This window comes from Lepisosteus oculatus, chromosome 1, assembly GCF_040954835.1.
Source record: "Lepisosteus oculatus isolate fLepOcu1 chromosome 1, fLepOcu1.hap2, whole genome shotgun sequence".
Classification (NCBI taxonomy): Eukaryota; Metazoa; Chordata; class Actinopteri; order Semionotiformes; family Lepisosteidae; genus Lepisosteus; species Lepisosteus oculatus.
This window is the reverse complement of record NC_090696.1, coordinates 53,249,469-53,264,075: the sequence shown is the minus strand read 5'-3', so window position 1 is coordinate 53,264,075 and position 14,607 is coordinate 53,249,469. Positions and strand designations below refer to the sequence as shown.

General features: G+C 33.0%; 1 protein-coding gene across 6 annotated transcripts in view; it reads left to right on the top strand.

Moving 5' to 3' along the window:
- atp8a1 (ATPase phospholipid transporting 8A1) overlaps nt 1-14,607 on the top strand; it is a 330,133-nt gene that overhangs the window by 134,934 nt on the left and 180,592 nt on the right. For all 6 annotated transcript variants that reach the window (XM_069190605.1, XM_015345307.2, XM_015345310.2 and 3 more), the window contains 3 exons: nt 933-1,060; nt 10,638-10,715; nt 12,687-12,775. In XM_069190605.1, coding sequence (XP_069046706.1) covers nt 933-1,060; nt 10,638-10,715; nt 12,687-12,775 — 295 coding nt within the window. The remainder of the gene's footprint in view (nt 1-932; nt 1,061-10,637; nt 10,716-12,686; nt 12,776-14,607) is intronic.

The window sequence follows — 14,607 nt, the reverse complement described above, 5'->3', positions numbered from 1 at the left end:
CATTGAATTTCTGCCACAAAGCCTTATACTAAATTATTTGGTCCACAAAATAACAGAATTTTGGACTGAATGTACTTTTTGAACACTAAAAGTAAATCTGACTTTGTATAGCACTGCCAAAATTAACCAAATGTAGAACTTTAGGTAGCTTAATTTTGTAAAAAAATACTTTTCTTCTTACTAAGAAAAAGTTGATTTTACAATAATATCATGAAATCCAAAGTGTTATTAGACAGCTTTCTGTCTTTCTGTTACACTTATCACCAGTTTGTAATTTCACATTTTTAAGTTATAAAATTGAAAAATATTGACAATTTAAATTAGAGAAAAGGTTTATTCCATAACCACCCTCATCCTGACACAGTATATCTCTGTACAGGCATATTGGGTAAGTGGCTAAGAATCTAAAAATCTGCTCACTTTTGATTTATGGAATCTTCTAATTTGTCTGTAGCTATTTTCCTTCTTGATATAAGAAGCCTCTCTCTCTATGCATTAAACCGTGGAGATTAATACATACATTTAATTATTACATTCGTTAATCTGCAATTCTATTACAACAAAGTAATTTCTGTCAGATGTACTAAAAGTTCACCCAATTAACAGAAATTATGTGCATTTAAAATGTATACCCAATGGGAAGTAAAATGTTACTATAAAAATATTTATTTCTGTTATATGTTGAATTTGGTTGCTGTTTATTCCATTGTGAAATTTGAAACAACTCAAATTTGAAATACATTAATTAATAATCGTTAAAAACATGGTTCCAACTGTTCATGAATCTGAATCTTTGAATCCTTTTCAGAGTTGCAAGCACATTCATAGTAAATGTAATTAATGTAACAAAAGATGCTATACTGCTATACTGCTATAATAGGTGATTTGGTAGAATCTTGGTTGTTCCATTCTTTGTTATACTTTATTTACAGATGGAGGTGCTTCTAACTTCGGATTAAATTTCCTGACTTTCATCATTCTCTTCAATAACCTCATTCCAATAAGTCTCTTGGTTACCCTGGAGGTCATTAAGTTTGTCCAAGCATACTTCATAAATTGGGTGAGTGAGAGGTTCTGTGTCGGTATACACTATTAGTATTCTGTTTTTTTGGTGATTAATTATTTCTATGAAAGCATAGAAATGTAACTCAAACAATTTTCTAAAGATTTTAATAGACTCATAAATGTTCAATTAGGTTAAATTTATGGAGTAGAATGTACTTAAAATTGAGAAAAAGTAAACCTTTACAGCAAGAATAATTACAATTTGTTGAACATGGCACTAAATATGTTCAAGTTTATCTTAACATTATAGGAAAAGATTTCCCTGCTCATATACTGACTCCCCCTTACAGTTTAGATTTGTGCATATACTTGTGAATCTATTAAATTTGCAAATCTACCATCCATTAGGAGGGACAGGGTAAATCTTGTCTTGCTGTGAAGTTGAAGTCTTATAACCTAATTTTTGGGTGAATATTTTATCATTGTAGATGATTGATATACAGATGCAGCCATTCAAAATGTTCCATAAAACCCCGTAATATGCGAAATTATCTGCAGTTTAGCGCGTTATATCGCAGTAGTGATTGGCTGGTCAAAATGACCGACAGACGGCACTCGTGGAACATCGATTGTTAGAGAAAGGATTGCTTCACTTTAGTTTTTACATGCTCCTTCTGACTATATTAAGTTTAAATACTTCATAAAAAGTTATGATGTTTTAACCTTTTCTATGAATACTTGCACTTGTTATTGCAGTAAAAAATGCATACTTTTTAGAATTTGATTAATAGGAAATATAATGTAATCACGTATATAAAGAAATTAATAAAGATATAATTATATTCATATAGCACTAATTATTACAGTAGTACACTTTCTTTTAAACATCTGCATCACTTTGACTCATTCACCCACGATTGTCTGCCTTTTTCAGCTATAACTTAAGGTGTCAAGTGGCACTTTGGTGTAATGGCTTTGCCGTGTGACTCGCATGATGGAGGTTGGGGGTTCGGACCCAGGTCTCACTTTTAACAAATAAACATTTCTTTGAAAAACTAAAATAGTAAATATTATTGACACTATATTTAATTTGTTGGTATTTCTAAATATCACAACACATTAAAAGGTAAGTGATTTATTAATAACAACTAATAATTTCAAACTGCTTGTATTTTAAAATTGTTTTTTGTTCAGGGGGTGATTTGTCACTGTTTTCAATAACTTCAATTTATTAAACATCTATTTTTGAGACAGGTTGTTCCAGACCTTTATTTCTGAAACTTCTTCTGTATTCCATGTTTCATGTAGTTATGAATACTTGCGCTTGTTATCGCAGTAAAAAACCCCATACTTTTTAGAATCCGCTAAATAGGGAATATAATATGGAATTGCTTTTCTTAAGAAATGAATAACAGTATTAATTGAAGGATCTAAATATATCTATTTATATAGCGGGTAGTATTACGGTAATCCACTTTCTTTTATTTTTAATTTGACTCATTCACTCATGATTGCTTTTTAAACCTTTTTAAGCTGTTTGTCTCAGCTATGTTTCCGAGCAGCCCGTTGGTACAGCAGCTTTGTCAATAAGGGTTCTGTCTAGGTGATCTGAGTTGACTACCTGCTTAGGGCCCAAGTTTTTCTTCTAACAAATAATTAAAAAAAAATAAAACAGTAAAAATTATGTACACTATATTAACATGTTTTATATATATATTATAACATATTCAGTAGGCATTATGCTATATTTTTTATGCATCAGTTGAAGCCTTCCAAAGTCTCTCAAAAACATAAAAATGTAACATAACATTCTGTGGCACGATGGGCAACTGATTATTTTAATTTGAAAGAAAATCAAAAATAAGAAACAATAACATGTTTGCCTAAAACAGACATTGCATGATTTTAAAACCCATAAAAAATGGGTTTAGTTAAACACATGAAATCCACGAAAAACTGGTGATTTTCCTTGTGATCAGCTTAGAATCTGTGTAAACTGTAAGGTTTTTTTTTACTTTTTAATTGAACATTTTAAACACTTTTTTTTGTAAACATGCATTTCGTACAGATACAGTACAGTCACATTCTACTGCTTTCCTGTGGTGTGAAGCAAATTAGCAGGTGGCTGAGAAAATAGCGCACCACCCACTGAGCTCAGTCAGAGAAGAGGCGGCGCTGTAAGGAGACTGTTCTGTAGTTTGCAGTTTTTATGGCACTGAGTGCCTTTTAAAACTTAATAATGGAATGAAATCTTTGAATTATCATTAGACATAGCTTTCTCACCAGTTAGTTTTATATTCAAAACCATTGTTAAACAAAGCAGGGTCTTATTATACATTTTAATTGTTTTTAATTTAAAAGAAATAAATTTTAGAAAAGTTTCATCTACACAAATATCACTGACTATTTTCAATTGTATTTCTGGATGTTATGTCACAGTTCAGTATTTTCTATACATTTAAATAAATTCAGGTGTCAGGTGCATGAACTGTTAGTAATCAATAATTAGTATTAAAATTTGCACTGTGATAAATTGTGGCACTTCCACATCTTGTAAAAACATTAATTTGCAAGACTGTGTTCCAAATTACGTTAAATCTGACTATCAAAAAATAAGTAAAGAACAAAGTTGTAAAATAAAAAATGAAGGTAATATATAATTTAAAATTAAACCAGGGTTCACTTTTTTCTGTCTCTCCCTACTCTCTCTCAGCCTCTGCGATTGGACACAAAATGGTTAAAAAATGGGAACAGGTCAGGCAGGAAAGGGGGAGAGGGGAGGCGTCTTCCCACCTCTAAGCCTAAAATGCCAAAGAGAAATGGCTTGAGCGACATACAGAGACCAAAACATTTGGTGCTGTCTCTGCATTAAAGGTACACTCCTTGTGGAAGAATTTTCACCTCAAACAATTGCCCACCAGCTAACACACAGAAGCAAACTGAATACAAAATGTACTTGCAAGATTAGCACTTAGAAACATTATAAAACATACTTGCTTTATACTGTTATACTGTACAGTGTATTTAAACACTCTATGGTCACTACACAGCCTACTAAACCTCTTTCCCACAAATTGCACGGGGGCAAGGTCACGTACAGATGCAGCCATTCAAAATGCACGGTACAAACCCATACTGCACACAACTACCCACAAACCACCGCGGCGTAACGCAGTACGTGATTGGCTGGCCAAAATGACCGACAGGGGCACTCATGGTTCAATGGTCTTTACTGTGCACATTTTAATCAACTTACTATTTAATATTTATATGGAATTTTAGAACTTAAGGGAAATTTTAGTAGCTGAGCATAAAAAGAAGAGGAGCATAATGCATCTGAAAGTCATAAACGATATTAATTTAGGAACATAAACATATTATGTAAACTGTATATTGCTGTTATTGGTAATTTAAAGAAAAAAATACACACCAATATTCCATTTCTCTCTAAATATTTTAAGCATCAAAGTCTTACATGTGGTTAGACTTTTCCTGTCCATGGGGGAAAGGGTGGACTGTCTTTCATTAGAAGGTTAGCCTATTCTACTCTGAGAATGTAGAGGGGGTGGAAAGTGCCCGCGGTCATTTAATTAGTATTAAAATTCCCTTGCAAAGATGGGGACATAAGAATATTCGTGTGTAGTAAAAAAATGGCATAAAATGACAAAGTGAAGGCTGTGAAAACATTCACAATGTACTTTATACACAAAGCAAGTGTTTTGTGAAAATACTAAAGGCATGCCAAAATCGTTTTTGAACTTCAAGCTAACTTTACCCCAGTTTGCTTGAAGTTTGTCAGATTGTGAGTCAAAAAAGACATTTAATTAAACACCCGTTTGCGATTTTAATAAAAAATGGGGTTAGACCATTAGACATGCAATACACCTACTCGTGATCATGTTAGAATCTTAAGCTTTAAGTTTTTTTTTTACTTTTTAATTACACACTTTAAACAATTTAATTTTGTAAACGCAACACACATTCTGTACAGATACAGTACAATCAAATTCTCCTTTCTTCCCATGGTGTAAAACGAATTAGCAGGTGATTGAGATAACAGTGCATCGCCCACTGAGTGTAATGTTCTCATTTGTTCTCAAGTGTAAAAAGAGGTGATAATTCTTAATATTTCCGTGTCGCATTAACTAACTCTTCAGTTTATTCGCCAGACAGTACATGGATATAATTATATCATTATTAATTTGTCTAGATATTATATTCCTATTATATTCCCTGTTAATCAAATTCTAAAAGTATTATTTTGTTTACGCCAATAACGAACGAATTCACATAAAAGGTTAAAAGACTATCACTTTTCACAAAGTATATAATCTTAATATGGTCAGAAGGAGCATGTGAAAGGCATGGTGAATCAGAGATTTTCATAACTTACTTTGTATGATTTGAAATGAATACGTGATCAGATCAACGAAATGTTGTGATGTTACTTTTTGTACATGAAAAAATAGTATTTTCGTTTACAAAGACGGTTACAAAGCAAGTGGACCAGGTTAATACTTTGACCTTACAGCTTGTCAAAGGTTATTCATTATTAATACTATTAGTAATATCTTCGGTAAATACATTGATGCATAAAATATTTCTGCATAATTAAAATATTTATGATAAAGGTGGTAGGTTGTGTACTTTTGTCCAACTGCGCAATCTTGCTTTTATAAAATATACTAACATTTTAATGTTTAATGATTAACATGCTGTAATACACAGTTTAAAATTAAAAGTCTAAAGAGTATACAGCTTAAATTCTTAATTGGATGAAGATTGTCCCTCAGCAGTGATCGGGATTCGAAACCGGGTGTTTTCTGGTGACAGCTCAAATGCTGTACATGAAAGGTTAAATTTTATTAGCTCCACCTGGCAGTGATTCCGGATACTATTAACATAATTTGCATAGTACAGCGTGTTATGACATGTTTAATTGCGACACGCCTACGCGTGGTCTCGCAGCATACACCGCTCGTTTTGAATGGCTGCATCTGCAGCTGGATACAATTTTATCTTGTCTCAAGAAAGCAAAAATTCAGATATTTGACAACATATCTACTAAAATTATCCATCTCAGTAATCTCACTGTACGCTCATTTAATGTTCACACTTCCAGTAAAATAAAAAACCCATTTTCCACATTATCACCTCAGACCAGGGGGGAACGAAAAGTGCAAGCTGTCATTTGTTTCCACTCTCTATCACCCCGCTCAACCCCCTTGGAAAGACAAAGTTGATTAAAACTCATTGAAAGGGTGCGATGTGTTAAGACAAACTCTGCTTAACAGAGCCACTTGTTAGAGCAAGGTGGCTTTCTGCTCAATTAAATAAACCTACATAACAGACAGATTTTAAATTCTTCAAGCAAAATTAGCTGTTTGTCAAAATCTTCTACTCTGCAAGCAGTACACGACTACTCAAAAGGTACCTTTTGTCTCTCATGCAAACTTGGCAAAGGTTTATTTTTTATAATTCCGAAAACTGAACAATATGCTTCAGGGACTCATTGTAGCAAATATGGTATGCAAAGGAAAACCAAAATACTGCCCCCTCTCCCAGCCGGGACTGGCCTCCTGCTGTTCCAAAGCCCTATAGTTTCAAAGTATGTGTGAAATATCTTTTCTTGCTCCAGTTATTAATCCAATCTATTTTTACTCATCCGGCTATGAAAAAAATATAGCCAAAAGGATCGTTGTAAAGGTTAAATTTCAAGCTGAAAAGACAAGACTCAATGTGTCTTCTCTAACTCTTCAGTTTACAGCTCGTCCATGGTCATTCAAAATTAATATTGCAACGAACAGCAGACATACAAATGTTACAAGCCGGTTGCAGCGTGGTGACAGTACAGCCCTCTACTCCCCTGCGCATAACAGGGATGTTGCCTGCATAGGCTGAAGAAGGTCTTCTGTCGTTCAGCTGGCAACACCTCTATGGAGCGATGCAGGAGACCTGGGTTCGATCCCATGTGGTGAAGGATGAACCAAGACAGGAGCAGCGAGAGCACAAGCCCAAGAACACAAATTCATTACAATATTATAAATAATATATTCCTTATTGCATTTAAATTGGAATGTTTTTACTAATATATGAAGAGGTGATACACAACATGTAAATGTAACCCTTTTCTCTCCTTTAGCTTATAAAATTAAGTGAAATCACGAAACCATCACTTATAATAACTCATCCAAATACACACACTCACACCGTAGCCAACAACAAGCTATAATAGTGGACTATTTTTATATATTTTATATATTTGGCTATGTAAGAAACAGTTAATTGCCTATTACCTCTACAAGGATAAAATATATATATATTTTATAAAACAAATGTCAAATGTTTCCAAAATGTCTCCTTGTGATATTTTAACTGCTTAATTACACTACTCCACATTAATATTACTACCAAGAGGTATAACATCAGTACAACTTTTATGAAGTGTTTTTTAACCATCTAAACCAGTTTTTTACAGCTATTAAAGTCATGCAATGTTTGAGTTAGGCAGGAACACGTTATTGTATCTTATTTTCGATTTCGTTTTTAAAAATTAAAAAAATCATGTTGATAAGCTGTTCCCCGATTACTGGTTATTATGAAAAATAATCCTTTCCCCCTCCCTCATTCAATTTTAAGATTTCCATGAAGAAATCCTTAAACACAAAACCATCGCGTATAATAATTCATCCAGCTGGCTCCCTATTGAATGACGCTGATGGACCAGGTTCAATTTCAGGTGGCGTACTATATAGTAAAGTTTAAATTTTTTAATTCCAAGTTAAATTGTTGTCTGATTACTGGCTGCTTACATTTGGATTAAGACTAAATATAGGTTTTCTCAATTTGGGTGTAAACCTGAAAGACACATCAAGTTCACAGTAAGCTATAATAGTGGGGTATTTTTATGCATTCTACTATATGAGAAATAAACAGAAAGTAATGCTCTGATTGCGCTTTGAACCACCTGGCTGCAGCTCGCTACATTGCAGTGCTCATTACCACTACAAGAACAATAGACTGTTTTTTTTTAAAGAAACAAATGTCAAAATGTTTCCAAACTGTCCACTTGTGATACTTTATCTGCTTAGTTACACAATTCCATATTAATATAACTATCAAGTGATGTAAAATCCCTACAACATTTATCTTTTTACAATAACAGCAAGTGGTGTTCTCACTATGTATTCTTAGAAAAGGATAAAACGTTATAACTTTTTATGAAGTACAGAATATAATCTTAATGATGTTATAACAAGCACGTTAAAACCAGAACCCACTGTAAGTTACCAAGTTAAAGACTTTGATGTAAGTAAAATACTTACGCATAATTAAATTATTTATGATGAAGGTGGAAGGTTGTGTACTTTTGTCCAACTGAGCAATATTGCTTTTATAAAATATACTGACTTTTTCATGTTTAATAATTAAAATGCTGAAATACACAGTTTAAAACTATTAAAAGGCTAAAGAGTATAATACTTAATTCCTTTATTGGAAAAAGATTGTCCCTCAGCAGTGACCAGTATTCAAAATTAGGTGTTTTCTGGTGACAGCTCAAATACTGTACATGAGGCGTTAAACTTTATTAGCTCCACCTGGCGGTTTTGCAAGGTGCTTCCAGATGCTATTTTCCTATTTTAAAAAAACATGCGGTTTTAACGCAGTGTACCTCGCTCATTTTGAATAGCTGGATCTGTATATTTGTCAGTTATGTACAGTTTGTATTTAGGATATGTGAGGTACACTTTGCATTTGTATGGTTTATGTATTTGTTTTTTTTTTGTATTGTGAATTTAAAATGAACCTCTTTCTTAAAACTAGAAAAAAAGGTTTCACTCTAAACATGACTTGGTGATTAAAAAATACAAAAAAAATATTATAGACAAAAAGTTACAAAAAAGTGGTAAAAACCAGAGGAATACTAGTTTAGGGATGGTGACATGCTAATAACCTCTTTACAGAAAAGGAAAGCTGCTGCTCTGAGCTAAACATGCAAAAATAATCTAATAAAAAATGCAAAGATAGAAATCTAACTATTAGAGAGACATTTAAATTCTCTCTGGACTAGCTGCCTGTATAATTTACATGTACATTACACACTTAATTTGTACTTAATTAGTAATTAATTAATACACTTAATTAGTTCATAATCTGCTATACCGCATCAAGAATATATGGTGTAATTTCAAAACAAGTTTATGTGAAATTTCATTTGTGTACAGAAAGTTATTTAGTAAGTAATTTCATAAATTATCTTACCATACTTAGTCATTGTGACTATTGGTTCAGTTAACTCATTTTTTAGTGGAGGCCCAAGCCTAAAATGGACTGTATATTGAAATGTTATGGCTTATTTTACTAAACTTGTAATTGGAAATCTGAGTTTTATGTGTGATTGAACTTGTATCATTTTCTAATCACTTGATTGAATTCAGGGTTGCTGGGGAGCTAGAGTCTATCCCAGCAAGCAATAGGCACAAAGCAGGGTACACATCTTTCTCCATACTTTTGCCTTTTCATCACCTTGATCAAGTTTTATCTTCATTTTGTCTGTACTGTATATTAAACTTTGTTCCAGAACTGTTGTGGCTCATCTTTGTACTTTTTTGCAAATTCGAATCTAGCCTTTCTGTTTTAAGTACTGATGAGAGGTTTCAAGTTGCTGTGTGGTGCAGAGTTAATATAGATACTTTTACCACTGCACTGTGGAGATTGTTTGCTATCTCTTTCTTTAGCTGATATCTTATGGATTTTCTTTATAGCTCTAATGATTTTTCTGTCATAAACTGCTATTGTCTTCCTTAAGTGACCTGTTTTTAGCTGATTGCCTACTGCTGCAGTAGTTTCTTTGTTTTTCAAGACATTCCACATTGTGGATCTACAGTTGCCTAATCTCTACAATGGATCTTATTGGAATTTTCCCTTATTTTTACATTTGCTTGCTTTTCCATCACAGACAACTCTCTATTCTTCATTTTGGTTTGTAGCTTCTACTTCAATGGGCACCCCAAAAAGTAAACACAAATGTCTGGACCAAGGCGTACATTCATAGGTCTTTCATGTTTTTAAAATTAAAGCAATATGGAACACATGAGCAATTAGAAAATTGTTATTGTCATTGTTCTAACATGGTTAGATATGTATACAAAATAATATTCAGAAGCAAAAGCTGAAATTCTATACTTATATACTCACATTAATACTTTAATTGAAATAGAAATCTCCTTAGACCACTGACAAAAAAGGCTAATTTCACTTCACTAATGTGTAACATATGTCTCTATCAATACTGCTGTTGACCAGTTAGTCCTAGATTTTTGAAAATTATTTTTTAGGCAAAATGAAGACTTTTTTCTGATGAATTATTTTCTCTGATGGACTGAAGTGTGGTACTGAAATCAATTGGTAATACTAATTAAAAAACACATTGCCCCATTCAGTTTGTATGCATAGAGAGAGGTCAGCAAATTTGATTATCTGATATCTTAGAGGAATAAGACTCTCATTAATTAGCTGTTCACTAGATTGATCATAGTTAATTCAATTAACTATGAGCTGTGTTAATGTATTTGAGCTGTATAAAAATTATGAAGCTGTCACATTATAGTTTTTATATTCTTGCATTGCAGGATGTTGACATGCATTATGAGGTCACAAACACTCCTGCCATGGCACGTACCTCCAATCTCAATGAAGAACTCGGGCAGGTATTTCACTCGTACTTCTCAATTACACCCATTCCCCAGGTTACATAAGGTTTCATTATAGCCTTGCCTTTATGCAAGTCTTAAGGTTGTGTCTAGTGGTATTAAATCAGTATTACAACTTTTTTCACAACAATAACAGCAGCCAAGCACAGTGCACTTATTATGTATTCTTAGAAAAGAATACAATATTATAACTTTTTTTGAAGTATATAAACTTAATATAGTTAGAACAAGCATGTTCAAACTTTTTCAAAATAACCACTGTATGTTACAGTGTTAAAGACTTTGATGCATAAAATGTTGATGAACAAGGTGGATTACTGTTCTGTACTTAGTTTTTTACATTTAGCTACCACTACCATCTATTGTATGTACATTAGGTATATATTGCATGAGACCATATGGCTTTAAAACTACTACAGTGCAATATGTGTACAATATATTTTTCATAATCAGAATTTGAAGTTAAATTAATCTTCTGGTTACTTGTTGCTGAACTATTCATTAAGATAAAATATAGATCATCTCAATGTGTATTTTAAACCTGAAAGGAGCACATTGTGCTCACAACAAGCTACAGTATAATAATAAACTATTTTTATATATTCAACTGAGTAATTTTGTTTTTGTAAAATATCCCTACTTTTTTTAAATTCATGTATCATATTGTAATACTGTGTTCATACTGTATTACATACAATCATACTGTGTTTAAAATTAATAATTAATAAGTCTAAACAGTTCATAACTTAAATAATTGGAAAAAGATTGTCTCATGGGGCTAAACATTGACTGGGATTCAAAACCAGGTGTTTTCTGGCGACAGCTCAAAAGCTTCCACGTGTCACGTTAAGCATTTACTGCACCACCTGGCAGTTTTACAAAATAGAGCATTCCGACAACAAAATATTTTAAGTGTAGTGCAGTATGTTACACAAAGGTGTGTACACTGTGAATTGCTGCATTATCCAGCACGCATTCTGAATGCCTGGATCTGTAAGGCTTTTCATAACCAGAATGTTACGTATGTTGGAAACAGCCCTTCTTAGCTCTTGTTTGAGCAAATATAGAGAATAATTATTCAGTATAATGCAGCAGACCTCACTGGGATGAGAAAGGGATGAGGGACTGGAGAGTAGGACTGCAGGATCATCAGGGTTTATGGTCTTTTACTGGTTAACAGGTCTGTGTGCTAATTAGGGAGCATTTAGCAGTATATGAAGTAGAGAAAATAAACTTTCCCCATTTATTAAGGCACAGAGAAAATAAATAATGATGGAAGAACAAAATAGCTTTACAGGTCATTTAAACCCTCTAATCTGAACACCAAAAGTGCACCAAAAACATGCACTTAAAATATACAGTACTTTTGACTTTAATCCTGAATTCATTACCCTGAACTGTACTGTTCACAACAAATAAAACGCACAGTAAATAATTGAAAAATTAAATCACTGGTGTGCTTACAGGACATAATTGCAGGTTACTCACAACTTTTAGGAAATATTCAATTCAATTCAAAATACATGTGCAAAAAAAGAGAAACTGAAAGTATAATGAAGGCTTAGGTGTGACTGTGTTATGCATACACTGCACTAATAAACCATTGAAGAAACTCACAGCACAACGTGATTCTTACATACTGTATGTAAACGTTCTGTAATTTGAACATTTTATTATGGGACTCATTGGATGTTTTTTAACTACAGCCAGAATGGTACATATGAGCTGCAAAGATTTTATCACACAGATTATTTGCTCCCTGACCGATTTCCTTACTTTGAGCTAGTAAGTATGGACAATAACAACTGAAGCAGAAACATTTTCACACTTAGGTTGTTCACATATAATAGGGTCTGGAAGTCACAAACTCGAACAGGGAAGTACATCTGAAAAGACCTAATAGCCTTGTATATAAGTGTTATTATTGCAGTACCATTTCAGCAAAGCAATGCATTCATTTTTTTTTAGGTCAAATATATATTTTCAGACAAAACTGGGACTTTGACTTGCAATGTGATGCAATTCAAGAAATGCACAATAGCTGGAGTTGCCTATGGGTAAGTTTATATATTTGGTTTGATTTTACAAATGTTTGGTGAAAACTTCATTATTATTGCATCTGATCTTTTAATTATGCTTGTTAGTGTGTCTCACATGAAACAGTCCATATGAATTTTACTTTCCTTTTTTCTTTTTAAACCTTATAGTTTTGGGACAGTAAGATTCCTGTATGTAAATTTAGCAGGTTTAACCAGATCACTAAAAAGCTTGTGAATATACAAACAAGTTTTTATTTTTTATGGAGAAGAAACAATATATTTTGGATAGTACATACTTTATTTCAGTGAAAAACATAATGGGTAACACAGAAAATGTATTCACTGCCTTTAAGATTTTCTAAAATTCTGCATATTGTTGCCACTGAATGTTATCAGAGCTTCATACTGGTCCTAGTGATGTATAAAGGTAGTCTGAATGAACAAATAACACCAAAGTTTAGTGCATCTTTCTTTAACAAAGTCATCAAACATCCAATGTCCCTGTGTGAAAAAGTGAAAAATCCACTTATTTCGGTACCCTTTCAATTCACTAACTAGTTGCACAACCTTTAACTTCAATAACTGTAACCAGACATTTCCTTTTGCTGTTCACTGTAAGGGAATTTTGACCCATTCCTCCAAAACAAAACAAAACACAACAAGAATATAGATACATATTTCTTATCTATATTAATGTTTTCTGTTTTACATCTTTATGTTTTGCATACATTGTAATGTAAATATGGATAAAAAATTCTAATTATCATTCTTTAAACTTGAGTTTAAATTATTTTCTTTATAAACCACTTGAAATAATTAAATTTATTTAGCTGTTTCAAAGTGTGTTGTTAAATTACTGTATTATGGTAAATTAGGTTACTAATTACTTATTACTTAATCCAACTAATTAACTTATTAAACTAAATTATTATTTAGTAAATCTGCAGTCTGCAGGATCAGTAAATATCAATCACCCCCAAACACAGTTATGTCAGCTCATCTGCTGGGAAACAGGTCAGTGTAACAGATCCTTAGATAGTTGTATAATAATATAATACTAGTATAGTAAGTGGAAACCTGCACATAAAACCCCCTTTTTCCTCAGGAGTTAAGGTGCAGATGGACCAATCCTGATGTCACTGAACCTAAGCAACCCAAATTTAGTCCATCTATTGCTTGTATCTACAAAATTCCTTGTGATAAAGCAAGCAGCACCTCTACTAGTTCAGTCTCATTTTGGCCGGTCTGCTCTTCTTTCTTACTGGTAGGCCAGCACAGCAAAGACTGAGAGACGCTGAGAGAGAGAGGGTTTATTATCTCAGAGTGAGCAATTTGTTTTACAGCAGCAGTGTTGATGTAGACAGACAGAAAAATAAAAATAAACAACAATGTACATACATATTTGGATAGAAAATCAAGTGTTATGTAAGGATTTGGCTACAGGTACAGATGCAGCCATTCAAAGTGCGCGGCACTAGCACGTACCGGGGGTAATTGGCTACGTCATCGCGCATCGTGATGCGAGATGACGTAAAATACCGCGGTACGTGCTTGGTTGTCTGACAGGGGCACTCGTGGTGCGTTGGTCGGTCGTAGAAAGATTTAAATGTCTTTACTATGCCCAGTGAATATTGAATATTTATATAGAATTTTACCACTGAAGGGAAATCTTAGTAGCTGAGCATAAAAAGAATAGGAGCATACTGTAACGCATGTGAAGGCCATAAACTATATTAATTTTGGAACATAAACATACAGTATATGGCTGGTCTCGGTACTTACTGACATATACACCAGTATTCCATTTCTCCCTAAACATTTTAAGCATCGAAGTCTTTAACTAACGTGAT